At 38.2% G+C, this 16,349-nt stretch overlaps 2 protein-coding genes across 2 annotated transcripts; one reads left to right on the top strand and one right to left on the bottom strand.

Moving 5' to 3' along the window:
• Positions 1-1,457: 1,457 nt before the first annotated feature.
• LOC138001282 (pancreatic lipase-related protein 2-like) lies at positions 1,458-6,248 on the bottom strand. The gene is made up of 5 exons (XM_068847935.1): positions 6,083-6,248; positions 3,750-4,058; positions 3,076-3,264; positions 1,793-2,023; positions 1,458-1,471 (listed from the first exon to the last, which is right to left on the bottom strand). The coding sequence occupies exons 1-5, from the start codon at positions 6,246-6,248 to the stop codon at positions 1,458-1,460; spliced, it is 909 nt and encodes a 302-aa protein (XP_068704036.1).
• Positions 6,249-9,154: 2,906 nt separating this feature from the next.
• On the top strand, positions 9,155-13,016 carry LOC138001281 (pancreatic lipase-related protein 2-like). The gene is made up of 5 exons (XM_068847934.1): positions 9,155-9,320; positions 10,543-10,851; positions 11,343-11,531; positions 12,244-12,474; positions 13,003-13,016. Exons 1-5 carry the CDS (start codon positions 9,155-9,157, stop codon positions 13,014-13,016), a joined length of 909 nt encoding a protein of 302 aa, XP_068704035.1.
• The last annotated feature ends 3,333 nt before the right edge of the window (positions 13,017-16,349 follow it).

Here is a 16,349-nt window from a genome sequence, read left to right as displayed (position 1 = left end):
TCAAAATCGTCTCTAATTGGTGCATTCATGTTAGCACGAGGAGTGAGCTGTCGCCGTAAGGTTCAAATAGCCAAATCTTGGCTATAAAAACCCTACGGCGCATGATCTCGTACATAGAGTTTCCCCAAAGCCTTGGGACGTTCGGAGGCTCTGGTGACGAGTGAGAAAAGCATTGCGTGTATTGCAATAAGATTAAGCTAATTTAATTTTTTTGTATTTCAGCAAGTCAATTGAAATCTCTCATGAGACACGCATAGGTGTAATCGGCGCACTCAAATGGAGACAAATTAACTTCCCTATTAGGATTTGGTGTTAGCGAGTTAAATTGCGAGGTTGATTTTCACTCGTTACAGGTCATTGTTTTTCCTTTTGAAAAGAAACCCAAAACCCTGAATTTGGCTTTCCCTAGGCGTAGCCAAAATGAGGGTTTCGGGTTACTTTTCAAAAGGAAAAACAACGACCTGCAACGAGTGACCCGTGAAAAGCGACCTGTGTTTTAGACCTCCACGGAATATTTGCTCTCAACGTTTTATATTTTGGACCTTTACAGAAATATTTCGGGGTTAAAATTAAAATACTAAGAACCGAAGTACTATGGATTGGTGCTTCTGGGAAATCAAGGTTATTTTTAGCCCGGAAAAAAAGACTTTAAATGGGTTGAAAGCTTTTTAGGGGTGTGGCTAGGAAAAGATCTTGATAAAATCATAAAAGCAAACCAGTAAAGAGTCAAAATTACTTGCCGCCCTCAGGAGATTAAAACCGATATTTTCACAAAGTACCCTAGTGACAAAGTTATTGATCCAATTGCTTCTTGATCATTGTATCGGTAATGGCCTCAGTCAAAAATTAGAGAAATTAAAAGATCGTAGGTATAATAATGGGGTTTGATTTGGATGTCAGATCTGCCCAGATTCTTTTTGTCCTTAAATGGAAAAGCTGATAGACGTGAAAAATTAATATTTCATGGTCAAAAGCAGTGAATAACATTGTACTCGAATAGACCAATTTCGATATATTAAAATTCAGGCCTAAACAAAAGGCATCATCTCGAGGCTCTGGGGAATAAATATAAGGATTTGTACGAGTTTATTACCCAGAGCTTCGAGATGATGCCTTTTGTTTTGGCCTGAATTTTAATTTATCGCAATTGTTCTATCCCCGATTGAAAAATTCCGCCAACGTAAATATCATACACCGCCTTAACCTTTTGGGCTCCCAAAAGAGCCTGTTTATTCCAAGGCCAAACACTGAGGCCCTGAAAAAAAGTTTTCGTTATAGGGGAGCAGTCACATGGACCCACTTTTTAAGCACGATATACTATTTTGGCAAACTCGTTTCATAGTACGTGTTAATGTACGGAACATTCTTTCTTAATTCTCAAATCATGTTTATTCAGATTAATATACATGCAATTTCTTACAAGGAAAGAAGGATTTAGTTTTGGAACGTTTAAAGCATCAAGCTTCCATCCCTGAAATAAAAGAAAAAGCATTTAAGAAGTGTGTTCGAAACATACAGGTACATCTTATGTCTTAACTAGTGGTTTTGGTTCTTATTTTGGTGCTTGTACCACTACAATGGTATCGGTCTGTTCTTTATTTCTTTTGTTGGTGTTTATCAAGTCACAGAACTAAGATTTGTCTGCTGGGGTATACAAGTCCGTAATTACCGATTGGGCTGCACTATAAAATGAATAGTAATTATCATCGGGGTTCAGAAAACGCCTTGCTGCAAGGTGCGATCGACAAACAAACTTCTCTCCAGAATATTGTCAAACCTACAATCAACTCACCGCAGAATGGTTCGTGAGAGTTTGTAGTCATAAAGTACGTTCCGTTCTTGTTGGTTTGATCAGCAGCAAAACCCAAAGTTGGACATTCATCATCGCATGTGACGCACAATCCCAAAAGATACCGCAGGTTGGTTTTGCATGGATACGCTTTCCAGGAACATTTGTTCTGCACCGATGCTATATAGTATTCTGCAGACCGAAGGTGATTACACCCAATGGTGTTGAAGACGTCTGTTTAAGAAAATGTAGGGAAAGCTTTCTTCATTTAACCGTTGAATGGCATAGTTACTGGAAAATAACAATTTCAAATTGCGGTTGCAAGATGGGCAATTATTCTTATGTCGCGCACAGAGGCAATTGACCATTTAAAGTTGTGTGCTTTGTCACTTAGCCGATGAATGAAAGTGAAGCTACAGTTGACCTTGCTTGAAGCCGTTTTCTTTCAATTAAAAGATTAAGTATCATGTTCATGGTAAATAGCAAACGTCGGACTAAAATTTGCGTCTTGCCAAAAATGGAAGAAACTTGTTTGGTACGAGCTCATTTCTATCTTGTTACCAGCAAGTATCAAGTGACTTTTCAAAAGAGAGAGACGAGTTGGAATAGGGAGTGTCTAATTGGCGTGGGTGGGTGGGTCCTTAATCCTAACATTTTTTAATCAACGACTGGAGATTCTCGAAACAGACAAGACCTAAGACAAATTTGGACCAAGCACTGAGAGAGCTAATATACATCTTTTTTTATCTTCAAACAAACACGACCCACGATCCACCCACCCACGCGATTTAGCCTCACCCGTTGGAATAATATGATCATTTTCACGCTTTTATGAAAAGCAGCAGCCCTCCGTTTCGCGTAAACGCGAACCGTAAACTAATATTGTTGGGCATGATTGAGCGCACTGAACGGTCTCTCCGTAAAGTATCCACAGTAACAATCACGGCTGGAGTCTGGGACTGAATACCAGGCCTCTTGTGAAGCTTGTTGAACCGTTTCCCCTCCCCAGCAATCAACATCGTTCAACAAAATCGAGCAGATGTTGAAGTCTTTTACCCGGGCTTGGAAGCCGGGCAATTATTCTTCTGTCGACTACAGAGGCAATTAGATTATCGGTGACTTGTCACTAAGATATGTTTTACGAAATAAGATTGTTGCACGCATAGATTGGATTTTTTTGCTTGTATTTGAACTTTTTTACCAAAGCGTTGTTTTAAGTAAAGCGCTCTTTGGACTATTTTGGTACCAGAAAATATTGCACAATACTTGTATTTTAGTAAACTTACCAAGTGGGTTAGATAGACAACCCGGCTGTAGAGATCCTCCATTTGGAAAAAAGTCTATATGACCAACAGTTTGTGGAGTCCCTACGAATGGCTCATTGGTATGGACGACGTCAACACGTTTAGCATCAGTTGGGTCTAAACGAACATCTGGATCCATGTATGAAAAATAATTGCCAGCAGGATCTAAACCTAAATATTAAGATTAAAAACGTTGTCTAAAATTCAGTGGCTTGTTGAGAAGAGTCTGAAGACAGAATGCTTAGAACTAGACCATTAGCTAAATAGAACCACATCCGCGATGAGGAGGTCACAATGGGTAAGGACAACGATTAAATTGTTTTCCTCGTTTTTTGGTTTGGGTTAGGCTTACAGGTTCGCTTTACTACGGCACAGTTTCATAAAAAGTAAGAAATAGTACGCAATCCGGTTAACGGCAAATGACTGTTAGTCTGAGATCCTTGTTTTTAGTCGAAAGCGTATCGATCTGATAGCAAAATGACGGCGAATGAAAACATGTAAATGACAAAGCACAATTTCTGGGGGGGGGGGGCGAGTACGAATAATTAAGCTATACCAAGTTGGGAATTTGAGCGGCGTGTTTTAGCGCTTTCTTTCATCAACACCAGCCGGCCCTCTTCATTGCTATCAATATTAAGTAGGTGAAGCTCAGTTACCTGTAATGCGGCCAAGAACCATGTTACTCTCTCGAAGACGCCTTCCAGTATATCCGGCAATTTGAGCACCAAGGCTGAATCCAATAAAGTAGAAATTGTCAGCCAACTTTCTGGAACCGCCGTTGAATTCAATTATGAGCTTTATCAGTTCCGCAGCCTGTGCCCCAACTAATCGAGTGTTTCCTGAGGACTGCTCATACAGAGATTTAGAACCACCAGACCAATCCACTACGATAACGTTGCAATCTTCTCGCTCTAGAAGCGCATCTTTTAGTCTGTATCCCCAATTGTTATGTCCAGGTCCATCCTCTATTTTAAAACGAGCATTAGTGTTTTAGAACCGATGAAATAGGAGCAGCGTGTTGTTTCCACAGCTTCAAATCTACGATGCTCTTTAAAGACAACCGTCTTTTAAAACTTAAATTAGGCGTGCTGTGTGGACTGAAAAAGCACGCGGCATTGGGGTGAGGCAAGTTAGAATGCCATGTGGATAATTCCAAGACCAGATTTTACTGGCTTTTGACAGTCGACTCTGAAATGGATTCTTTCCTCTTCCGTTCGCTTGCTGAGGATTTATTTGTTTTCTTTAAAACTCTTGCGATTTAAGAAAAATCAGTTGCCTTACTGGTGAATTCGACAGTAAATTTCGCTGGAAAAATCGATACACTCATCCGTTCATGATTAATGCGATCAGTCGGTTTTTCAGGTGAAATTAACCGTGGAATTCACTAGTTAGGCAGCGAAGAAAATGATATAATTAAGGAATATCCGGGAAAACCAAAAGGCGGACAGTTCCAAAGCCTTTTATTTTCACTAATCGTACAGCCAGTAAGAATAAACAAGCCGGGAGCTCTGCTTTTAGGCTTGGCCAAATCTGTATATTATTGGAACCATTTAGGATATGTGTTAAGACAAAATTGCCACTTGTTTCTAAAGTGCTTAGTTATTTTTTTTAGGTATGCATCGTAAAAAAAGAGCCATGATGTTTTGCGTTTACGCGTGTCTACATGTTGATTCCCGTATCTTTGTATAAGAGCACGCATTAATTAATATTTCAGACATTTTAATTGTTTCTGTAGTCAACACCTATTTCTTTCGAGACCGAAATCAAAAAATCTGGGCTTTTCAGAATAAGCATTCTTTCCAGCTATTAGATGAATGCACGTGACTGATTTCAGTCATCTCAACTAGATAATGAGCTTATGAATACATTGTATAATGAAAAGGATTTTGAAAAATAACAGTGAAGTTGAGGTTTTAAACTTTTGCAAAAGCCGTGGACGGTAAGTCTTGCACATTTTATCAGGTGTGCAGTGATCTACTTGACTATTAGAAAAGTTTAAGTAATATATCAACAACGAGTGCTTTGTGTTTCATCATAGGTTCCAAACACCGAGAAACTAAATGAAAGTAAGAGGCCGAAGGCCGGGTGCTTTTATTGTTTAAGGCCTGAATGATGAAGCAGCCGAAAGAAGCTACATCAGAAGAGTTATATATTTTCGCCTAGACTCTGCATGAACTACAGTGACTAATCAATTTTAATGTTTCTCTCCGTGTTCTTTGTACATGACGAAATAATCAAGATATTTGAGACTAATATTGTTGTGAAATGTCACATGGCGCAAAATGGCTATTGTTCTCCGGAAAATCACTTACAGCCACGGAAAAAGTGTCAGATCTATAATAGAAAAAGCGTAATCACGGGACTTACATTGGCTGACATTTACACTCGCTGTCCAGAGCTTTGCTCATTACCTTGAAGGGGTGTGGAAAGAAAACAAAAGCTAGGAAGACTATGGTTTTTCTTCTTTGGTTTCGTATTCTATCACGTTGCGATCAAATTTCTCACTTTTGGTTTGGGAAACCTTTTATAAAGCCTGGTTTAACATTAAATTTCACCGAAGATCCGCGGAGCCACTCAAGGATACACCCTATTCTTGGTTTTCACATGACGTCACGACCGCCATGTTGGTGCCACGACCAAATCCTCCAGGAATTTAGCTCTATTATTATGCAAACGCTTCCCTTTGTTTTCGTTGAAAAACATGGCTGTTGATCACGTGAGTGAAAACCAACAATTCCTTCTACACTGAATTTCACCGTGCAGTGAAGCCCGAAAGTTCAGACTAGCTAAGGATTATGGCTTAACGAGTAATTAGTGTCCAAAGACTGCGTGAACTACAGTGACCAATTAATTTTTCTCCGTGCACTTTGTATGTGGCGAAATATCGAGATACTAGAGACTAATTTTGTCATGAAATTAGTTTGTCGTGCACTGCAACCTAGCTTAATTGATGATAATCTGCATTGTCTAAAATAGTCGTTCGACCTACCTGTCCAGCCATGGCAGATAAGAATTGTCCTTTTTGAAATGACAAAATTTGACATTTCCACAGTTTCAATGTTCATATCGTCCATCAATTGGGCGTAGTCTTTGTTTGATCTTGTGAACAGCAGAAATTTTGTGTTGATGGTCTCAGGAGCTTGCGGAAGCCACATCATCACATTTACAAATGGCGGATTGTGGCTGAAACATCCGTACTTTTTGTAGCAGACTTTCCCTTTGCCAAAGAAAGCTAGGGTAAGAAAGAGCAAGCAACGTAGAACTTAGTGCAAATTCACTTTCAGGAATGTGGAGATTTGGCCCCAGAATGAGACTACGCTTTTACTTCTTTGTCACCGATGTTTCCTCTCCCTCCACGTTCTCTTTTCTTCATTTGTTTAATATTCCCCACTAAAGGCCTCCGAAGCAATTATTTTAAAAAGATATTTCATTACCACTTACAATTGCAGTAAATTAGTGCAAGTAGAAATGTTATTTTCAGGTCTCTTTATATATCGTGCATTGAATTAAGATAAATTATTTTAATACTATTCAAAGAATGTTTCTTACCGCTTGAATGGTCGAGTAGAAGGACGCCCAAGATTATTAACAAATTATATTTTTTCATTGCTTCGATGTCAGTAACCTAGTGATAATGAACAATAGTTAGGAAGACAAAAATAATCTGTATATTAACAGTGCAAACATTTTGGTGGCCGTTCATTTATAGCCTTTTTGAATTCCCTATAATGCTACGCAAATATGCATTAAAACAATTCCAGCAAAATAAAAATAACAAATACCAAAGTAATTCATCAGCTGGGTGCAGGAGATCCGCTAGAAATTTGTCCTCTAAAAGAAACAGTTGCGTTTCTATGATAAAACGTGAAGTGTTTGAATAAGTTGCACTAGCGAGAGGATAGTGTAGGCAATGAGACTAGATCGAGGTGTCGCTCGGATTGCAATGTACCACTATGTATAAACTCTGAGTAAGCAGGCAAATCATAACATACCACTTACCGCACCAGTGCTGGTGAATCAAGAACAGCTTGACTGAGTAGAATGGGACTACTTCTGCAGTCCCCTTTTATATAACAAAAATGAAAACGAGGCTATTGTTCCTGGCAATGGATTCTGGTTGGTCGTTGCAACACAGTGGTTCAAGTCATAGATTATTGGAAAGTGGGAGGTGCATGCTCGCATGGTCATTAACTCCATTCATTCTGGAGGACATCACACATCCTTGGGGAGACTATTACACCATCTGTTAATGATGATTTCTTTTTCATGCGATTATCTGCTTTAGTTTAAGTTTGGTTGGACTTTTATCATCCTTGGTACATAATTGCCTCAAACATGCAGCTTACTGGCTTCCAAATAATGATAGTAAAATAGTAATTATCATAAATGACAAAATAGGACTTTTTTTAAATTTCTTAAAACAGCCACTAAACATTTTCGTACTGTCAAGACTTGGTTTATTGTATAACCATTGTTTGCCTTGTTCATTAGGAATAAAGGATGTGACGTGATGCGACTATGATGACACTGATGATGATGATGCATGAAAGAGGACTGAAAAAGCTATTTTGCTGAGCAGTGATTGCCTGTAATTGCCATGGGTCATAAAATTGCAGATGATACAATACTCTTTGTTATTGTGTTGGTGTTTACCAATAATAAATCAAGGCTAACGGTTTCAAAGTTTAATTCCAAGAGCGTAGTAGAAGCATAGCAAATGAAACAACAAATAAGGAAAGGTAGAGAATTGTGAAGACGGACTAATTGTTTGAAATCCGATGCCCTTCAGTTGTTGATTAATTAATCACACCTAGTGGTGATTTATCGGCTGTGTGCAAGTTCCGAGGAGCAAACACAATCGTCCGCTAAAAAAAAAAGCGTGTGCAAGTTCAGAGGAGCAAACACAATCGTCCGCCAAAAAAAAAAAGCGCGATTGTCTCCCCAAAGATATGTGTTGTCTTCCTTTCAGAATGAACAATGTTAATGAATATGCGAGCATGGACCACCCAAGGCGTTTGGACGACCAACCACAATACATTGCAAGGAACAACAGCCTCGTTTTCATTTTTGTTATATAAAACAGGGCTGAGTGGTGGTCTCGCTCTACCCTGTCAAGCTGTTCTGGATTCACCAACACTGGTGCGGTAAGTGTTGTATTATTATTGGTCCGCTTATTGAAAGTTTATATGGGTACATCGAAATCCGAGTAAAACCTCGTTCTTGTCTCACTCTCCTCTTTTTTGATCTCGCTAGGTGCTACTTACTCAAACACAACTATTTCTTTTAGGAAGGCAATTTTTAGCAGAAATCCTACACACATCTGATAAATTACTATCATTGATTTCTCAGTCTTATTTTTACTGTGCTCAAATTGTTTGAATGCATCTAGGCGTAGCATTACACGGGCAGTGTACTTAAACAATGAAAATAGTAATAATTTTCAAAAAGGGACGGGTATTAATGAATGGTCACGTAAATGTTTGTATTGGTTAGTTTTATTTTTGTCTTCCCAACTATTGTTCATTATCACTAGGTTACTGACAACGAAGCCATGAAGAAATATCACTTTTTGATAATATTAGTCGTTCTCCGTCTACTCGACCATTCAAGCGGTAAGAATCATCCTTTGAATCGTAATTATTAAAATGGTAGTTCCTCAATTCAATACAGAGAATAAAGAGAACTGAAATGACATTGCTACTAGCATTAATTAATTGGCTGCGATTGTCAGTAGTAATACCAACCGTCATTGTTTTTAAAGTCTATTGTTTCGGAGGCCTTTCGTGAGAAATATTAAACAAATAAAGAAAAGAGAGCGTGGAGGAAGATAGAAGATCACTACTGACAAGGGAGTAACAGCACAATCGGGTATAATCTGGGGCCAAAAATATGTCGTTATTAAGTTTCTTTTGTTTCATGATCCACCTTTTAGGAACTTAAATTCGCAGAAAGTTCTACGTTTCTTGCTTTCTGTCTTACCCTAGCTTTCTTAGGCAAGAGTAAAGTCTGCTATAAAAAGTACGGATGTTTCAGCCACGATCCGCCATTTGTAAATGTGATGATGTGGCTTCCTCAAGCTCCTGAGACCATCAACACAAAATTTCTGCTGTTCACAAGATCAAACAAAGACTACGCCCAATTGATTGACGATATGGACATTGAAACTGTGAAAATGTCAAATTTTGACATTTTAAAAAGGACCATTCTTATCTGCCATGGCTGGACAGGTAGGTTGAACGACTTTCTATAGACAGAAGATAATTATCAAGCCAGGTTTCAGTGCACGACAATGACATTTTATGACAAAATTAGTCTCCAATATCTTGATTTATTTCGCCAAATATACAAAGTTCACGGAGAAAACGTTAAAATTCCTTGGTCACTGTAGTTCATACAGCGTCTTTGGACACTAATTAATCGAAAAAAATATAGAATACATCGATTCAGCTTCCTTTCGACTGGTTTCATCATTTAGCTCTTAAAGTTAAATATTTGGACATCATTCCAAGAATCATGTTTTCGCAACAATTTAAAAGTAATAAAATCGTAATCAAGGTACAAATTTAACACTGAAAATAACGTTTATTTTTTTTACCTCTGGGCTACTTCCCTTTATATCGGCGCTATTTAAGTTTAAAGCGTCATTGGGCATTGCTCTCTTTCATTTGTGGTAGTTGAACTTTCTTTGAAAAACTAATTAATTGTTAATTAGCCTGTTATCCAATACAAGATAACTGAAATCAGTCGCGTACATGTGTCTTTTAGATTTGCTGATATGGAATGCTCATCCTGCAAAGCCAGAGAGGTTTTCGATTTCGGTCTCGGAGGAAATCGGAGTTGAATACAGAAACCATTAAGATCTCTGTTACTAATTTATGAGTGATTAAGATGCATACCTAAAAAAAGGTAGCGTACCACTTTAAAAACAAGTGGCAATTTTATCTTGTATCCTGAATACCGGATTGCGAAATATATATTCAATGTCTGCGATGTCATATTCGTTTCCTTACGTTTGCTTCCTTGATGTGAATTTGCATGATATCACCACGGACATCAGATCGAAGAACCCGTGAAAAAAAATTCCAACAACTATTTGATAACAGCTTATCTAAGGTTTTAGCAGTTTTCGGACAGTACCTTTGTTTCCTTAGCACTTATAGGCCCGATCAACTGAATACGTATCCTCGCATAGCTGAGTCTTCAAGACCTTTTTATCTCGTAAAAATATGGTCTTTGAATGATACACAGAACATTCTGACTTGGCTCACACTATTCCCATGCTTTTTCTTCTCAAGTCTACATGACAAGCCTATTTTCTTTTTCGTAATTGAAAATTTATAAGTGCATCGCCACACATGTATGTTCATCGTGTCTAAAAACACTACTACTAGTTTTTTTAAATATCAATTCTTTACCTTTCGACTATACTTTTGTCTATTTTTCAAATAGAGGATGGACCTGGGCATAACAATTGGGGATACAGACTAAAAGATGCGCTTCTAGAGCGAGAAGATTGCAACGTTATCGTAGTGGATTGGTCCGGTGGTTCGAAATCTCTGTACGAGCAGTCCTCAGGAAACACTCGATTAGTTGGGGCACAGGCTGCGGAACTGATAAAGCTCATAATTAATTACAACGGTGGTTCCAGAAAGTTGGCTGACAATTTCTACTTTATTGGATTCAGCCTTGGCGCTCAAATTGCCGGATACACTGGAAGGCGTCTTCGAGAGAGTAATATGGTTCTTGGTCGTATTACAGGTAACTGAGCTTCACTCAGTGAATGAGGAAATGAAAAGGCCGATTTTGGTGACAAAAACCACTCAAACATGGCACTCAAATTCCCGACTAGATATAGCTTAATTACTAGTTTTCGTTCGCAGTTGTTATCGTATTTTATGGCTAGTTATTACATGCCTAGATTTTCGGCTTATCACAAGAAATTCAAACTTATAGACATCAGTGCTGCATTCGCTGCTCTGTAGTGTTTCTTTTTCTGAAACTCTCACATGATAGTAAAGCGAGTCTAAAAGAAACCTGAAACAACAAACGAAGAAAAAAAATTGGCTTCATTGTGAGAAGCTTTCAACGTTCAGACTCGTTCGTTGCCTTTACCCATTGTGATCTCTTGAGATATATTGAGATGGCGGCTGTGGTGCAACCTAAGTAAAAGTTAGTTCCAAGTACTGTCTTCACACTCTTCTCCAACACGGCAATGAATTATAAAGAACGTTTTTACTCTCAATATTTAGGTTTAGATCCCGCAGGCAATTACTTTTCATACATGGATCCGGATGTTCGTTTAGACCCAACTGATGCTAAACGTGTTGATGTCGTCCATACCAATGAACCATTCGTAGGAACTCCACAAACTGTTGGTCATATTGACTTCTTTCCAAACGGTGGATCTCTACAGCCGGGTTGTCTGTCCAACCTACTTGGTACGTAAGTAATGTTTAATTTTTTTAAAGTGCCATAAAATGTTGGATTTTTTTCCAACTGCAAAACTTGTAATAGTCCAAAGAGCACAAAATGAAATCGACCGATTACAAAGAAATAGACAACCCTGCCTTAAACATTATATACCGATATTTATGCCATTTAGTAGCAACATCGCCTCCCCTCCCCTCTCCAAAAAAAGCCCATTCTTTCATTTTCGTTTAGTTAAAACACCGCTTTCGTCAAATAAAAAGCTCAAAGACAAGTAAGAAGTACACGTAACAAGCTTATTTTGTAAAACGTAATCTAGTGGCAAGTAACATAATCGATTAATTGACCTTTTTCATAGCTATTTGCTTGTTACCTGGCCTTTAAAATGAAAGTGAGGCTGGAGTTGACCTTGTTGGGATACAGACCTGACCAGACCTCCCTCCTCCTCCCTCCTTATGTTAACGAAGTTCTTCTCGTGCTAAATAGTTCAATTTACATAAAGCAGTGACCTTTCTATCCAAGCAAGGTCAACTCCAGCCTCACTTTCATTCATCGGCTAGATAACAAAGCACACAACTGCAAAATGGTCAATTGCCTCTGTACGCGAGATAAGAATAATTGCCCATCTTGCAACCGCAATTTAAAAAGGAAATTGTTAGTTTCCAGTAACTATGCTATTTAACGGTTAAATGAAGAACGCTCTCCCTACATTTTCTTAAACAGACGTCTTCAACACCATTGGATGTAATCACCTCAGGTCTGCAGAATACTATATAGCATCGGTGCAGAACAAGTGTTCGTGGAAAGCATATCCATGCAAGACCAACCTGCGGTATCTTTTAGGATTTTGCACCACATGCGATGGTGAATGTCCAACTTTGGGTTATGCTGCTGATCAAACCAACAAGAACGGAACGTACTTTATGACTACAAACTCTCACGAACCATTTTGTGGTGAGTTGCTTTTGGTTTGGCAGTTTTTCCAGTGTGTGGTTTATCACATTTTCTCCAAGAAACCGCATTTGTCTTGGATCGTTACCCTTTTACACCCGTAGTATTCTGTTAAACAGTAAGATCATTCTGCCATACAAAGCCAATGCCGATTACGATTTCCCATTCTCCTGTAGGAATGCATTCTATTCGATCATAACAGACCTATAAACTCCAGGAGACATATCACATTGTCACTCTTTAATTAGCCAACAATGAACAAGCTAATCTGTTTTCGGAACAGTTGTGAAATCTCTTTTTTCCACACGCCATGCCATGCGAGGTTGACTTAACAAACTTAATTCAACAGCATACTATTCGTATCATGGTTTTTCAACAAACTGGCGTAGATTTTCTGATGCAGACTCCAAAATAAAGAAAAAGAGTTGACTGTATCCAAACAAACTAGTTCAAATTTCTTTTTACCTCCAGCATATAAGATGTATTTTTGCAGCACTCTACTTATCCTTACTACCTTTCATTTTCTTTCAGGAATAGAAGCGTAGTGCATTCAGAATTTCAAACCTGTGAATGTAAAATTCTTCTTCCCTTGCAAGAAATATCCCTGAATCTGAATAAACTTGATTGGAGAGTTGTCAAGACTGTTGTATGCATTCTTAACACTTGCCATGAAACAAATTGCCCAAATACATCAACAGAAGAAAGAAACAAAATCAACCGACCATATTTTAACTCCTTTAATTAATAATTTCTCACTTGATCCCCCTCTTCCTTAGCTCCATACAAGCCACAACTTCATGTCGAAAAAGAAGCAAAACAAAAAAAAAATTAAAGTTTTCGCGAGATTTCTATATTTCAACAATTCTAGCTTATAACATGACGAATATACATACATAATACATTAATACTAAACAGCAAAGCACATTATGATAATAAATGAATAAAATTATAAAAACCGGTCTTTAAAATACTTCTATAGCATGTGCATTTTCACCTTTCTTTTAAAATGATATTAAAGATAACTGTTTAAAATCCTTGTCTAAATTGTTCCAAATGTTGACTCCTCTGTAGAGGAAACGTCGCTGGCCGGACATTGTCTTATAAAGCAGGAATATCAAGGGATTCTGTTTCTAGTGTTATGATAGTGAATAGACTAGCGCTTTCGGAAAGACTCCCACATGTATAGGGGGGCCGGGCCCTTCATGCACCTAAATGTCATTAAGAGTGTCTCTGTAGTGAAGATCCTTATTTACTGGTAGCCTTTTGATTTCACCTAACGCTCAAATTTCTTGATCTTTTGTGATGATTCTGCGCGTGAAATTCTGAACAGCTTGAACCCTCTTGATGTTTACGGCAGTTGTATTTGACCAAACTGTAAGCAATAGAACAACTTGCTTAGGACTAGAGCAGAAATGATCGTGCGTATTGTTCCTATCAACTGTTCTTTACCCTATTTATTTGACAAAGTTTAGCCATGCACGATGAGGTAATATAATGGATGTTTTGGTCATAGGTTAAGTTGTTACTTAGAATTATTCCGAGATCCTTGGCGCTGGAGACGGGTGTGATTTCTTTCCCCAAGAAAGAGATCGCGATTTCGTTAGGAAGCCTCCGCAGTAGTTGTTGTGTCCCGAATATTAGGAACTTGATCTTTTCTGGGTTGATTAATAATTGATTTTTACAACACCAAGCAGCCACTCGTCTTAAATCTTCTTCAAGAACGCCTTCTGCAGATTCGGCATCTTTGATTGGAAAGGATAAAAAGATCTTAGAGTCGTCTGCGTAGGACTCGAGATTGCATACTTGTGGAGCGAATGGAGGATCATTGATGTAAATACAAAACAAAAGTGGTGACAGTATTGCGACCTGTGGTACGCCATGGTTGATAGGGAGGTTGCAGATGTAGATGTGCCAATACGGACCACTTGACATCGGTCAGACAGGTAACTCTTAAACCATTTCGTGGTTTTGTCGGCGGCGACAAGGCTCAGCTTCAGTGAGCTTCAATTTTCCGTTTCGCGACACGCAGAGACGCGTCAAAGTAAAAATATTTCTAATTTCGTAAAGGCCCGACACTTTTTCGTGCACCAATATCCGACGATCATTTTGCCCAAATTTCGTAAAAATCCGACAAATCTACATATCCTATCAATTCATTTGAAGAGGAGCTATTCCTGGAAAAATTAATCCCGAGTTTTCGGGCAGAAGAGATTTTACACGTTCACGTTTTAACACCTTGCCAATGCGGGTGTGTACAAATAAATGGCGAACTCAACACGCGATAAAATGAAGATGCCCGGATGAATTCCCGCGGCAAACTGTTCGGGTGTTAACGAGTGTTGACATCTCATAACAGCTTGGGGGATTAACATTTCAGACACGAAAAACACAAAATTTTCAAGAACTCCGCAAGAAAAAAACATTTTAAAATAATTTCTTTTTTACAAGAAAACAAATATAATGAGCCATCTTATGGTAGCTTTCTAACATTTTGCAAAATTCTAGACCGAAAAGGTTAGCAGTAACCTTACTTTAGAACGGAACAATTGTAATACAGCGCATAATATCTTACAATGAAGGGGGACCATTTTGCGTTGAGTTGATTGTAGGTTTGACGACTGTTGTGGAGATCAGTTATCAGTAGTTTGTATCACCCAGCACCTAAAAATTTTTTTGAAACCCGTTTTTTACAAAAGCCGCGTGATTTACCACAAAAGAAATCCCTTTTAAACCACTTATCAAAGCTTTTATTGACATTTGTTCGTGTTTGTTACCTTTTCTTATACCACCAACATTGTCCTAAACAGTATTTGAGGTCTGGCCGGACAAAACCAATGCGGAAAAATTAGAACTTTTCATTTCATTAATGCATCCCATTCGGTAATCACTGGAAAACTTGGACCATTTACAGACCTCGTAAAATGTCTGTAAATAATAAATTTACAGTCCTTAACACTTTTACCCCATGGATAAAATGTCTCTGTAAATTTATTTTACAGATAGTTTACAGAGTTGTGTTGAGTAAAGCTCTATAAAATGTCTGTAAAATGTTTATAAATTATTGGACCAACAACAAGAGCACTGTCACTGCGTGACATGTGGCACAAAGTCAAAAAATTGACCCCGATCATTTTTTGTCCAGAGATAGCCTATGATGTCCTAAGAAACGTGATATAACTTTTAAGTTCTGGAAATTTTCTAATTTCGAGAAAAGCTCGAGAAACTCCAGGCGGCTCCTGAAATGGAAAAATCACCAAAATGACGCCTCAATCAAGGGCCATAGAATCAAAACTCTCGTGAAGGCGCAAAAGAAAATACACATTTCTTTGTTTTGTAATTTGATTAGGGAGATAAAAAGCTGATGATTAAGGCCAGATAGAAACAGATAGCTATCGATTTAAAATTACTTGTGAGAACTCAAACATTTGCCGAAATTTCGGACTTGGAAAATCCCAAATTGCGACCCATTTTCAAACAATCATAAACATAGGCGGTAAAATTCAGAATTGGCTGAAACTTCGAATTTCACGACTTAAAGGCATGTATTCAATGATAGCAAAAAATATATTTTGGTAAAACTTATTTCCTTGGGGAGCAGCCCGATACAAGTTCGCTGAAATCAGTCAATATTCAATTAGCCAATGCAATCAAGGCTCTGGCAGCTGTGAAACACAAGTGAGGGAAACCTTGTGAAAATTTGGTAATTCTTGTTACTGCTGTTCGAATTCAGTTACTTTCCGCTGTATTAGCAGCTTAACTTGGAATATAAATGTTCTGAAGCAATGTTTCAGATCAATGGACAGTTAAGTTTACTCTCAAGATTGCCGCCACAAGAACTGATACACGCGTCATTCACCAAACTTACTGTACCATCTATT

This window comes from Montipora foliosa, chromosome 4 (assembly GCF_036669935.1).
Source record: "Montipora foliosa isolate CH-2021 chromosome 4, ASM3666993v2, whole genome shotgun sequence".
Taxonomy (NCBI): domain Eukaryota; kingdom Metazoa; phylum Cnidaria; class Anthozoa; order Scleractinia; family Acroporidae; genus Montipora; species Montipora foliosa.
Note: the sequence above shows the minus strand (reverse complement) of the source record. Positions and strands in the feature narration are given on the sequence as shown.

Coding starts and splice junctions, on each gene's coding strand:
- LOC138001282 (XM_068847935.1), bottom strand. CDS start 6,248: ATGTGGCTTCCGCAAGCTCCTGAGACCATCAACACAAAATTTCTGCTG. Junction 4,059..6,082: donor TATCTGCCATGGCTGGACAG/GTAGGTCGAACG, acceptor GTTTTAAAATAG/AGGATGGACCTGGACATAAC. Junction 3,265..3,749: donor GGTTCTTGGCCGCATTACAG/GTAACTGAGCTT, acceptor CTTAATATTTAG/GTTTAGATCCTGCTGGCAAT.
- LOC138001281 (XM_068847934.1), top strand. CDS start 9,155: ATGTGGCTTCCTCAAGCTCCTGAGACCATCAACACAAAATTTCTGCTG. Junction 10,852..11,342: donor GGTTCTTGGTCGTATTACAG/GTAACTGAGCTT, acceptor CTCAATATTTAG/GTTTAGATCCCGCAGGCAAT. Junction 11,532..12,243: donor TTGTCTGTCCAACCTACTTG/GTACGTAAGTAA, acceptor TTTCTTAAACAG/ACGTCTTCAACACCATTGGA.